The sequence below is a fragment of the Rhinolophus hipposideros genome (genome assembly GCF_964194185.1).
Source record: "Rhinolophus hipposideros genome assembly, chromosome: 6".
NCBI classification, from domain to species: domain Eukaryota; kingdom Metazoa; phylum Chordata; class Mammalia; order Chiroptera; family Rhinolophidae; genus Rhinolophus; species Rhinolophus hipposideros.
Window position 1 is genome coordinate 77754877 of NC_138052.1, and position 12738 is coordinate 77767614.

General features: G+C 35.5%; 1 protein-coding gene across 17 annotated transcripts in view; it reads left to right on the forward strand.

The window, feature by feature from the left end:
• The window catches only part of UNC80 (unc-80 homolog, NALCN channel complex subunit), a 188238-nt gene that overhangs the window by 119462 nt on the left and 56038 nt on the right, over window positions 1–12738 (forward strand). For 15 of the 17 annotated variants that reach the window (XM_081051365.1, XM_081051373.1, XM_081051364.1 and 12 more), the window contains 7 exons: window positions 1731–1912; window positions 2414–2545; window positions 4964–5150; window positions 5791–5922; window positions 7583–7726; window positions 10576–10676; window positions 11716–11802. In XM_081051365.1, the coding sequence (XP_080907491.1) occupies window positions 1731–1912; window positions 2414–2545; window positions 4964–5150; window positions 5791–5922; window positions 7583–7726; window positions 10576–10676; window positions 11716–11802 (965 nt within the window). The remainder of the gene's footprint in view (window positions 1–1730; window positions 1913–2413; window positions 2546–4963; window positions 5151–5790; window positions 5923–7582; window positions 7727–10575; window positions 10677–11715; window positions 11803–12738) is intronic. The other 2 variants (XM_081051372.1, XM_081051367.1) reach the window with 1 other exon arrangement.

Here is a 12738-nt window from a genome sequence, read left to right on the forward strand (position 1 = left end):
TTTTTCTTTTCTTCTGGGTACATAGTTTCATTGCACCTTAGGGAAGAAGGCCTAAAAATAAGTTTTTATCAGGCTTTGAATATCCACTTCCAATCTGGCCAACTTGTGAAGGCAAAGCTACTTAAAATAATTTTTCTTAATCCTTTCAAATACCTTGTCAGCTTTCAGCCGGGACAAACAGAAAATATTGCTGGCAGTATTGAACTACCTTGTGGACACATAAGGGGATGAAAAACATAACTACCCTCCCAAGATCCACAGCCACTCCCAAAGATAACCAAAAGAAAGAAAGGCTTACATAGTTTCTCTGAAAGCTGGCAAGAGTAGTCAGAAATGGAGGGCAACACACATTTCTGTCTGGTCTTATTTTGGGGGCCTCCAACCTAATGGTTGCCAAGCCAAATTCTCAGGACATAGAACAAGACAAACAACAAGGCAGTAGCTGTCCCTGGGAGAGAAAGGCTCAAAACCAATTTTTTTTTTTTTTTTTTTGGCCAATCTGAATTTATAAAAAAGGGACAGTATTAAATGTTACCTTCCTTTCTCAACCAGGCAACACAGAGATCTAGGAGAGCAGACTTTGGTAAAAATTCATACCTTTTGCCAACTTCTGCCTGTTTTCCCAGCATGCCATCTACAGGTTCTGGAGTGAGTGGGTGTCCCAGCAAGTTTTATCCTTGTCACCAGTAACTGTAGAGGAGAAAATATAATTTTTTCCTTTATGGTGTATAGTGAGTGCCTGGTGAGACTACTTTTTCTCTAAGGTACCTCATAAGTGGATAAGCTTATCTAGGATGGCTAAAAATTCTCCACTGTGGCCACTGTAATTCAAGATTATCTTTGGTAAGGTTAACCTACTTATTTAGCCTTAAAATTTTGTTCACCTGAGGACTCACACTGGATCTAATCCAGATTAAGTTAGACCCAGTCCGGTTTTTAAATCTGACCCAATCGGGCTCTGGCTGGTTTCTGGACCCCGTCCAAAAAAAGAAATGCCAAATAAATTCTGAAAGCTCATAACACAAAAACTAAGATAAGTTAAAAGTTTTGAGGCTCTAGGGAAAAGTACAAGACAGATTTTTAAATTATGTTTTTATAATTGCCACTGGGTCCTCCATGTATGCTATAGATTATATTTATAAGTCTTATTATTCATTAGCTTTATAACTAATGGCACCTGACCTTTCTCTTATTGACATTCATATTTTCTGGAAATTAAAAAATAAAAACATGGTAATATGATTTATGAAATCTCTTTTAGCTTTTCAATATCTTCTATCTCTAGGAAGCGTATAAGTTTCTAATAGAGACTACAGTGTGGATTTTATTTTTAATATAAGTAATGTAACAGAGGCAGTTTTTAATTGACATTTTTATGAACTGTCCCATTTCCTTTTTAGGAAATTTCACTATGGAATTTCCTTTTTTCATTTGCTTCCTCTGGTACTCACTTTTCACTGTGAGCCAAAGGACCCATTGCGTAGAGTGAGCTATTCTCCTGAAATGTCATGTTGTCACTGCTCTTGCACCAGGTGCTGTGGACAGCACTGAGGATGGCGTTTGGTTTTCAGTGGCTGAAATAAGGTTTGCTTTTGTTGATGTTGGTGGCCTGGCTCCATTATCTCAGGAGCTGTTTTCGGGAGATAGGAGCAACTCTCCCCTCCTCTCCACCGTCAGGAATCAAGCAAAATTAAAAGATGTGTAACTGATGCATTGTTGACTGTGTCTAGCTGCCATGTTCCTTCTGTGTGCGGTGAAAGTCCCCGAGGCCGTGTCCGACATGCTGATGTCAGAGTTCCACCACCCAGAGACCGTGCAGAGGTTGAATGCTGTTCTCAAGTTCCACACGCTCTGGAGATTTCGCTATCAGGTTTGGCCCCGGATGGAAGAGGGAGCACAGCAGATTTTTAAGGTAAGGACACTTCTTCCCACATGGGAATTAGATTAGCAAACCCAACCCAAAGCTTGTTGATATCCTTTGACCACAAATCAGCAGTACATGCCCAAGAGATGCTTTTGTTTTCTCTTTGGTTATATAAGTAAACTTCTATATGAATAAATACTTATTACTAAAAAATTGAAATATAGAAGAATGTAGAGTAAGAAAATCAAGTCTCTATAAACCTGTAGATCTCACTACTATCCTCAGAAGTAAGCACATAAAGGTTTGGGGTATAATCATCCAGACATTTTGCTCTATATACACAGATAGATATATTTTGATTAACACAAATAGAGATCATTTATTTGAAACCCTTTATTTTATTAATGAGTAAACTGAGGCACAGAGAGATTCATCTCATGCTCTCTATAATATTCTATGTGCTATAAGATTATGTCATAATTATACTTAAGGCTCATTCAAGCTTATTCTCCATCTTACTCACCTCATTCTTCTGATATCAACTAATAGATCCCACCTCCCAGTATAAACTTCACCCTGCCCTCGCCAGTGCTTGGAATGCCATCTGTTCCAATGTTTGACCCCCCATGGGTCCCTCAGTGCAGCGGGAGTGTCCAGGACCCCATTAATGAAGACCAGTCTGTGAGTAACAGGCCCTTTCTTTTCCATATCTTGAGGTCCCATAGTATACATGTAAGAGAGAAGAATAATGAATGTGTGAGACGTTTTGTTCATTTTTGTCATAAGAATGTAATAACAATATGCAAAATCATCCTCAAAAGTTCTTTGTTTTGTGAATACAACAGAAGAAACTAACAACCGGTAGTGAGCATTTGCAGACCTCCAAGCCAACAAGTTTTGTTTTATAATTAAAGAAACAGCCACCTTATGAAGCTATTGAAAGCATGAGGCATTGATTTCTTGGCCAAAGGTAACACTTTTGCCTCCATATATTATAAAATAAACATATTCATTTAACCTATAATACATAAGCTACCTGAAAGTTAATGATACTGACCTTGGGTTAATAAGAAAATGAACTCAGATGGCAGCTGCTGTTTCCTTCTTTGGACATTAGTTTGTTCTTTATTTTGTTGATCATCAGTATAATCATCACAAACATCACTCCGAGACCTCAGGACTTAGGCTACTCTAATATGTCACTGCTATATTTAATATAATGCAGACACAGTTAAGTGTAGAACACAATCTATTTATACACAAGAACCAAGAATATGTATGTGTCTTTTGAAAAAAATGAATTTCCAAAAAATGACTTTTTCACCTATTGAATAGCATTTTCCTATATTATAAGAATAATGTAGAAAATTTGGAAAAGAAAGGAAAAATAGAAAAAGAACACCTCTCTCTGCACAAATCCATGATTATTTGCGTGATTAAATTCCCATGGGATTTAGGGCAATTGGTATATAAATATTAAAGATTTTTGCTACATCTTACAAAATATCCCTAGCAACATTGTACCATTTTACAACATAGAATAGGAAAATGTCATCTTTATTCACATAAACTAGTGTTATTATTTTAATGCCACTTTGGCAAAAAGGACAACATTATTGGTGTTTTTATTTACACTTCTTTAAAAAGTTAATTGAATATATGAAATTAGATTGAGCATTTCGCATATCACACATACATTTTCTAGGCATTGTAGTTTTCCTTGGAAAACTGTTTGTTTGAACTCTTTACCCATCAAATCTTTTATTTTAATTCTACTTCATACCATACCTTTATATCTGTTGGTTTTTGTGCCGAAGAGAAAGGTACACCTGGTTCTTCCCCTATATGTGCAGTAATTCTAGCTTCTGAACCACTGGTGTAAGGATCTTTGATTTTTCTCCCATACATGTGATGGATTCATTTGAGCCATGCACACTTACTATCCCAAGTTCACAATGAACTTCAACCAATCCCCTGATTCTATGTCCAGTTCTCTTTCTCTCATTCCACAACTTTAATGTACCTATTATAGTAAACTCTCGTAATCCCTGACCCTGAAAATGAATTGTCATTTTGCCCACCAGATGCCCTTAATTGCTTGTCATTCATCACTGGAAACGTTTAGTCTTATGTTAAAAGACTAAAAACCTTTAGTCTTATGCATACAGGGGCCTCTATGGATGCAGCCTTTTAGAAGAGTGACCAACACCCCTTGTTGTCTCTAAAATCCTATATAACCACTAGCTAACAAAGAGATGTGGAATTGTTATTGTGCATAGTCTTTACTTCAGATGGGTAGCGAAGAAGCACAGTGATCACTTCCCTACTCTGAGACCACTGGCTTTGCCCCAAAGCTCTGGGAACTTGTCTCAGCAGAACTTACATCATGGTTAAGGCATGAATAAAGTAGCCATTTTGCATAGTGAATCTTTTCTCCTTTATTCCTCCTTATTTATTATGCCTGCTGCAAGTAAATAGAGTCCAATTTTACATTCAACCTTATTAACACTATTAGCTCTCATAATTTCCATTCAGTAACTTTGTTTCTATAAATATTGTTAAGTATTGACAGTGTTCTATTGTATTTACCTACAAATATTAAGTATTTACAGTGTGGTAAATTTTTGAGATACAAAAATGAAATAAATCACATAGCTAACTGGTTTATATGAGAGGTAGATCTAAGAGAAAGTTCTAACTTTCTCTTTCATTAACTTTATGAAATATAAATGTCCTTCATTTAAAACCAGTTCAAAAATTTTTGGTAATAAATAGAGTATTAAAATTGTTTATTTGATTTTAATCTTTAAAAAGGGGATCATTGATATCACCCCAAATCATAAAGGTGAAATAGGATTCTTGCCAGAAATTACAGGAATACTCGAAGGATTATTCTGATTAAATGAAAAAAATTCAGTAAGTTGTACAAAACCTGGAAGCTTGGTAGAAAAACAAACAAATAAATCTCCATAAAACTAGATCATGGGTGCCTTACCATTTCCTGAGCACAAATTACCACATTTGTGCAATTTATTGGAACACTCTTTATGCCTTGTGGAAGAACTGTTACTAAATAAACTTGCCTTCATGTCTTCATAGAAATCCTTTTCAGCTCGGGCTGTGTCCCGCTCCCATCAAAGGGCAGAACACATCTTAAAGAACTTGCAACAGGAGGAAGAAAAGAAACGTCTCGGTCGAGAAGCCAGCCTTATCACTGCCATCCCCATCACCCAGGAGGCTTGTTACGAACCCACCTGCACACCCAACTCAGAGCCAGAAGAAGAAGGTGCTCTCTGTTCACGGGAATTCTTGGGGGGCTGAGTCTCAGGAAAAGGAAAGAACTTGCTTTGAAATAAACATTGATAGTTTTATGTAAAATGAGATGATATGCTCCCTGTCTCTCTTTCTCTCTCTCCCACCTCCTTACACTATTCAAAGAAAGAGAAAACGTTCTGTTTTCTAAAGACTACAATTGGCCTGTGTACAGAGGAGGATGTTAGCACAATGAATGAACCAATATGAGAATGGACCCACCAGTGATTGTGATTGTGGGAACAACTGAATCCAGAGTGTGTATTAAAGTAGATGCAGTCAGTTCTTTTATCATTAAAAATGGCGTTAGTCCATTAACTACTTTCAACCTTCCCAAGTGCAGACAATTTGTTGGTTGGTATCAGAAAATAACAGTAACCGTTCTAAATTCATCGATTCTCTGCCCTGCTTTTGTGGAACCTTTGGGAAGAATATTTTGTCTTTCTGTAAAGACAGGCAGTCTTTCTGTCTTTTCCTTTTCTAAATACACTCTAAAGAACTTAAGCTTTAGGCTGTGAGAGCAGTATACCTATAGTTGTAGGTACACCTATAGTTGTGATGATAACCATTTTTGTTATAAAATCAAAGTTCACGTCCCCCATTTTTTTTGCCAGTAGAAGAAGTCACCAATCTGGCATCTCGCCGATTATCTGTCAGTCCTTCCTGTACCTCCAGCACTTCCCACAGGAATTATTCCTTTCGCCGAGGATCAGTCTGGTCAGTGCGTTCAGCTGTCAGTGCCGAAGGTGTGTCCTCTTGCAAATGTGTTCTTTATTCCTCATGACTTGTGTGTTTTGACACATTTTCTGGTTAACATATTATCTCATTACACGGCACTTTATTACACTACACTGTTGTCATTAAATAACTTGTTTCATGACTTGAAGTTCTGAATACTGGCTTGAGTGATACCTAAAAAAAATTGCTGTTAATTTTACCCAGCAATTATCCTGTATAAGTTGGCTCTGTTTTAATTACATTTCATGTCATCATATTGATTAGGTTTTGGTTAACAGTTTCTAACCCTGGCTACATGTTATAATCAACTGGGGAGCTTTTTAAAAAAATGCCCAAGCCACACCCAAGACCAAATCAGAATCTCTAAAAGTGGGACCCACACTCAGTATTTTAAAAATCTACTCAGGGTATTCCAGTGTGTGGCCTATATGATACGTTAAAATGCTGTTCTGGAATAAACAACCAAAGGAAAACCAAAGCTCATGCTACTCCTGTAATGAAATCTTATTTCAGGGGGGAAATGCGATACTCTTAATCACAAGAATTAAATATATACATGCTTCTCTAATGAGACTCTCTGGGACTCACTGCTTCATGATTATACAAATTCCATCACTGATTTATAAAGTCATATTAAAAAGTTGTACAGAAACCAATGGTTCTCAACTCTTGGCTGCACAACCCTGGGGAACTTTCAAATGACTAATGGTAATTAGTGACAACTTATGAAAGTGAGGCCCAAGGCACACCTATATTTTTATAATACCTATATTGAGATATTCATATACCATAAAATTCATCCTTTTGAAATATACAACACAGTGGTTATTGGTATATTCGTAGAATTGCAGTCATAACCACTATCAAATTTTAGAATATTTGTGTCATCCCCAAAAGAGACTATACCCATTAGCAGTCATTTCTCATCCACTGTTTCCCCTAACCCCTGGCAAGAAATAATCTTTCTATTTCTATAAATTTTCCTATTTGTACATTTAATATAAATGGAATCATACAATATGTGGTCTTTTGTGACTGGATTCTTTGACTCAGCATATTTTCAAGGTTGTCACATGTATCAATTCTTCATTTCCTTGTATTACCATATAATGTTCCATTATATCAATTCACCAGTTAGTGGACATTTGGGTTGTTTGCACTTTGGGCTATTATTAATTATGCTGCTATGAACAATTATGTACAAGTTTTGTGAGGAAAACTACCAAGCTAGTTTCAAAGTGACTGTATCATTTTACCTTCCTACCCAAAAAGTATGAGGGTTCCAATTGTTCCACATCCTTGAATAGCCAAAATAATCTTGGAAATGAAGAACAAAGTTGGAAGACTCACATTTCCCAATTGCAAAACTTAACTACAGAACTGCAGTAATCAAGATTCTGTGGTATTGTATAAGGATTGATGTACAGATCAATGGAATGGAATTGAACAACCAGACGTAAATCATTCCATTTACATTGGTTTCATGTTTGAAAAGGGTGCCAAGCAAATTAAATGGGGGATAGAATAGTCTTTTCAACAAATGGTGCTGGGACAGCTAGTTATCTATATACAAAAAAATGTTAGCTAAATAGACCTTGAACTTAGAAGTGTTGTTGTATTAGAATTACAATACTGAAAAAAGCACCCCAATTATGTCTCCCTCTTCAGATGAGGAGCATACCACTGAACACACACCAAACCACCATGTGCCTCAGCCCCCACAGGCAGTGTTCCCAGCATGCATCTGTGCAGCCGTGCTCCCCATTGTTCATCTCATGGAGGATGGTGAGGTGCGGGAAGATGGAGTAGCAGGTACAGTTTTACTAGTAAAATCATAAATAACTAAGAAAACACTTCAGCTGTTCCTCTGATGTCGGACAGTACGGTGTTCTTGAAAATATTAACTACTGGCCACATGTTGAGTTGTTTTATGTCCATATTATAATTATGGATTCGTAGTACACTGTACTAACACTAGTTTCTCTACCTCCTCTTCCCACCACCTTTATGACTAACAAGTTGCACTTAAAATAGCTAGTTGGGTCCAGGCACATTATTTATGACCAGAGAACAAAACAACACTTATTTGGCCAAACAGAAATCACAGACTAATTTTGGCCACTTTAGCAATCTTAGCTACTAGCTTGATATCATTAATGCCATCTTTCCTACTTGATTACCTTTCCAGAAACACTACCTGAAGAGAATTATTGCAAGATAAAATGATAAACCAGGAGTAGAGATGAGTTACATTTGTAACAGACAAAGATTATTGTTAATAATCTTTAAAAGACCCTTATAACTAAGTAATGATTATTTTTTAAACCCCAGTAGAAAAATGGTCAAAGGATATAGACACAATCCAATAGCCAATAACATTTGTAAACAACATTGTTGTTTAAGACTATGAAATCTTACATTTTAGCTAAAAAAATTACAAAGATTTTTTTTTTAAATAAAAATGTCATGGTTGGTAAAGATTCAGGGAAAAGAGTGTCTTCACACTTTGCTGATGGGAGTATAAAATCAGATACAAGGATTCTGGAACAGACTTTCATTGTATGTATCAAAAACCTAAAAAGTATGGAAACACTGTGACACAGATTTTGACTTATAGCAATTTCCTAAGGCAATAATGAGGATTATATAAAGATTTATATAGGACACTCTACACTGCACATTGTTTAAACTAACAGATATTTGAAAAGAGTTTAAATGTCTAGCAACAGGCGATTAATCATAGTATCTCCATATGACAGTACTGTAATCATAGAACCTCTATCTGACAGTATTTTGTGTACATTAGAAATAACATTCCAGAAGAATGGTAACTTTAAAAGTTCAATATACTGAGTACCAAAGAATATTTTCTATATAATATTCTTTTCAAATACATGTAAATATATGTATCACATGTACAAAAGGATATATTCCAAATGTTTGTAGTTGTTTCTGTAATCGTTAGACTTACTAGTCGCATTTTTCTCTTTGTTTTTCTCTGTAGGTTTCCTGCCTTCAGCATTTAACTGCCTTACTTCAGCAATTAGAATAAAGTAATATTGGTTTTCTAACCAATTTCAACCTCAGAAAAACCCACCCCTATTTAAATTATTTAGAAAAACATATTAATGCTAAAGCTTATTTATATCTCTTATTAATATTATTTATATAGTTCTTAATTTTAATTGGATCATGAGTTTCTGAAGCAAAAAAAGTGGTATCATTTATTTGAAATATAGACTGAATGATTAATTCATGCTAAACTCTATATTCCTAGTTGGAAAACTAAACTAAGTAAACCATTTAGACAAGTGCTTACGCACCACTCACTTTCAGCCATCTCATTCTTAGCCTGGGCACTTTCAGGCAATTGTAGCCTGACCACCTTCCCCAAAAAAGTAGCACTGTCTTTCATATTAGAAAAATTATTCTTTAGATATTCATCATTAGAAGCGGGAGCCTAATTATTACTTACTCAACTTATCCTCCTGAAGGAGATACTATGTAAAACATTCATGTGAACAGTAATCTCTAAAACATTTTCTAAAAACAAAGTAATTACTTTAAGAATTTCTCGATACAACAAATAATTAAGTATGATTTTAATTTAATAATACTTAGCACTGCTAATATTAGGATGATTTCCAAAACAAAGACTCACAAATGTATTTCTTTTTAATTGAAATATTATTGATATATAACACTGTATTAGTTTAGTGTAAAACACAATGATTTGATATATACAGAGGGTGCCAAAAAAAATGTATACTCATTTTAAGAAAGGAAAAAAACTGCATTAAAATTGTAATAATATATACCGATAACAAAAGATGGATAGAAGTCACATTTGACATCTGCAATTATAAGAGGTGTTCAAAGTGGTTACCATCAGCGTAATATTAATGCAGTTTTTTCCTTTCTTAAAATGTGTATACATTTTTTCTCACCTCCTGTATATAAATATAAATATAAATATAAATATAAATATAAATATAAATGTGTATATATATAATCCATCACCATGCATAGTTATAAATTTTTTTTCTTATGATGAGAACTTTTAAGATCTACTCTCCTTGTAACTTTCAAATATACAATATTGTTAACTACAGTTACCATGCTGTACATTATATCCCCAGGTTTTATCTTATATCTGGAATTTTGTACCTTTTGACCACCTTCACTCATTTCCCCCCTCCCCACCACCCTCTGCCTCTAGCAACCACCAATCTGTACTCTGAGTTCAGTTTTTTGTTTTTTGTTTTTTTAATTCCACATAAAAGTGAGGTAATACAGTATTTGTCTTTCTCTGTCTGGCTTATTATACTTAGCATAATGCTCTCAATGTCCATCCACGCCGCTGCTAATGGCAGAAATTCCTTCTTTTTAAGGCTGAATGATATTCCATTGCATATCACAAGTGTATTCTTTACAAAAGTAATGCTAATGCCTAAAGACCACCCTATATTTGTTTGTTACCTTTCTTTGTAAATAAAAATATTGAGAAACAGCAACAAAGAGGTCAAATATTTACCTTTCAAGAGTTCACAGAACCTTTTTAAGGCAAAAAAAGAGGTTAATTAAAGCCTAGCAAATTGTTTAATACTTTATCTAATAGGTTTCTTTCCATTTATGACAAATGTTCATTTTCTCTTCTAAAGTGAGTGCTGTGGCCCAACAAGTCTTATGGAATTGTCTCATTGAAGATCCATCAACAGTTCTTCGACATTTTCTGGAAAAACTGACCATCAGTAATAGACAAGTAATTATTTTCCTTTGTTTCCTCCTCCTCCTCCTCCTCCTCCTCCTCCTCCTCCTCCTCCTCCTCCTCCTCCTCCTCCTCTTCTTCCTTCTTTTCTTCTTTTTGTAGTGTAGTTATGTGTGAACACTGTTAAAAGCACGCAATGGATTTTACAGTGCTGCGCAGGCAGCATCAATGTCCTCTGACACATAGCCAATAAGTACTTTAGATAATGATAATGATGAGCAATATTAAACTGCTGTTTTCTTTCGAATTTCTCCATCAGCTGATGTCTCCGTAGTGTGTGGTACACTGCTAGTGATGACCCTAAGATACTTACAGATTCTCCGTCTTTTAAACAGAGATGAAATTTAGTATAATATTCTTAGTATTGGGTACATCTATTGAATTCTGATTGTTTGGTAGTCTGTGATCGTAGGGTTATTAGCATATGTTGAAACTCTCCATTAGTCAAAAAATCTAATTTATGGGACCATCCTGTAAGATTATACCAAATAAAAGTAGCAATGTAAAATACAATGATGATTAAGAATTACTTGTTCATTTATATGTTATCCTCCTATTCACTGCAAGACTAAGTTTGGTTTCTAAAAGGTAAGGTTGATTATATTTCCATTTATTCTCTCTCTGCCGAGCTTTATCTGTTTTACTGAAAACGTAGGAAGCAGAACCATGGAGTTCAAAAAAACTGGTTTGTTTAATGGTTTTTTGACATAGGGCCTCCTTACATTTCCATCACACCTGGCAGCCATAGCAAATAGAGCTAACTAAATACATGGTTTTCCTGTGACTTGCCTATGGTCTATAGACACGGTATAAATTTTTGTTTATAAAAAAAGTTGTCTGACTACAGCTCAGTGAAAACGTATCACAGTTGGCTTAAGTACTATGTCCCAAAGACTATATTAAAATGCTGAACATAGTGGAAATCAACATGGGGACAAAAGTAAGAAATAGCCACCTCCCTGCTTTTCTAGAAGTTAATTTAATTATCTATAGCATGGCAGCTGAGTGAGACATAGACATTCTGTTCTTTCAGGATGAGTTAATGTACATGTTGCGCAAACTGCTCCTGAACATTGGAGACTTTCCTGCTCAGACGTCTCACATCCTGTTCAACTACTTGGTGAGTTTCAGCCTCCAGTAGCTTGTAAAGGTTCATTTCCAACTAGGAAGAAGTAGCATGAGGAAAGGTCTTAGAAGGTTTTGGGCAATAAATTCCCATTACTTAATGAGATGAAAAGTGAACCCTGGTCAGTTAAATTCACCGCTGTGTGTGTGGGGAAGCCCCTCTTCCTGACACAATCCGTGGCATGCGGTGGATACTCAGTTAATGTCACTTTGCTCTCTGTCTTCCTTTGACATTATACAACTTCCTTATGTTTGTTCTTAATTTTGGTTTTCTGTTGAGAAAACCTATATCATTTTAGTCACTTTTCCCTTTTTCTGTTTCACTATTTAACACACACACCATCCCGACAACTCCTTCCTGAACCCTCCAGAATTTACCAGTTTCTTTGTATTCTCTTTATACCCAAAATGAATATGTAGTTTGGGGCTTGTGACATGATGTTTGTTCTTTGAAATTACACTTCAATCGAGGCGTAGAGATGGCCAAATGAATTTCTATGCTGAGAGAGCGTCTTCTTTTTCCGTTACTCTCATCAGTCTTTGAGAAAGTTGGGAAATAAGAGTTACTTATATGCATCTGAGCAGAATGGTAAATTTAACTGATGCTACAACTCCGATGTGCAGAGAAAACTTGTAATCCCTTTTTCTTGTCTGTGACTGGTTTGGTTTTCCTCCTGAGTGCCCACCTGCTGGTTGACAAGGGAAAAAATATAAATAATAAAATACAATTTTTAAAAATCGAGTTTTAAGTTCAGATGGACAAAAATAAATAAATAGTACCTTTGGATAGTGTTCAGTCTCTCTTGGCTGAAAATACTTAGTTTCTATGAATTCCCTTCCCTTCCAACTGCTTTCATCTTTACAAGCTATGTGAAGTTGGGGAGAAACAAAGACCTTTGTTCAGCACTCTAGCTTTATTCAACATTTGCTC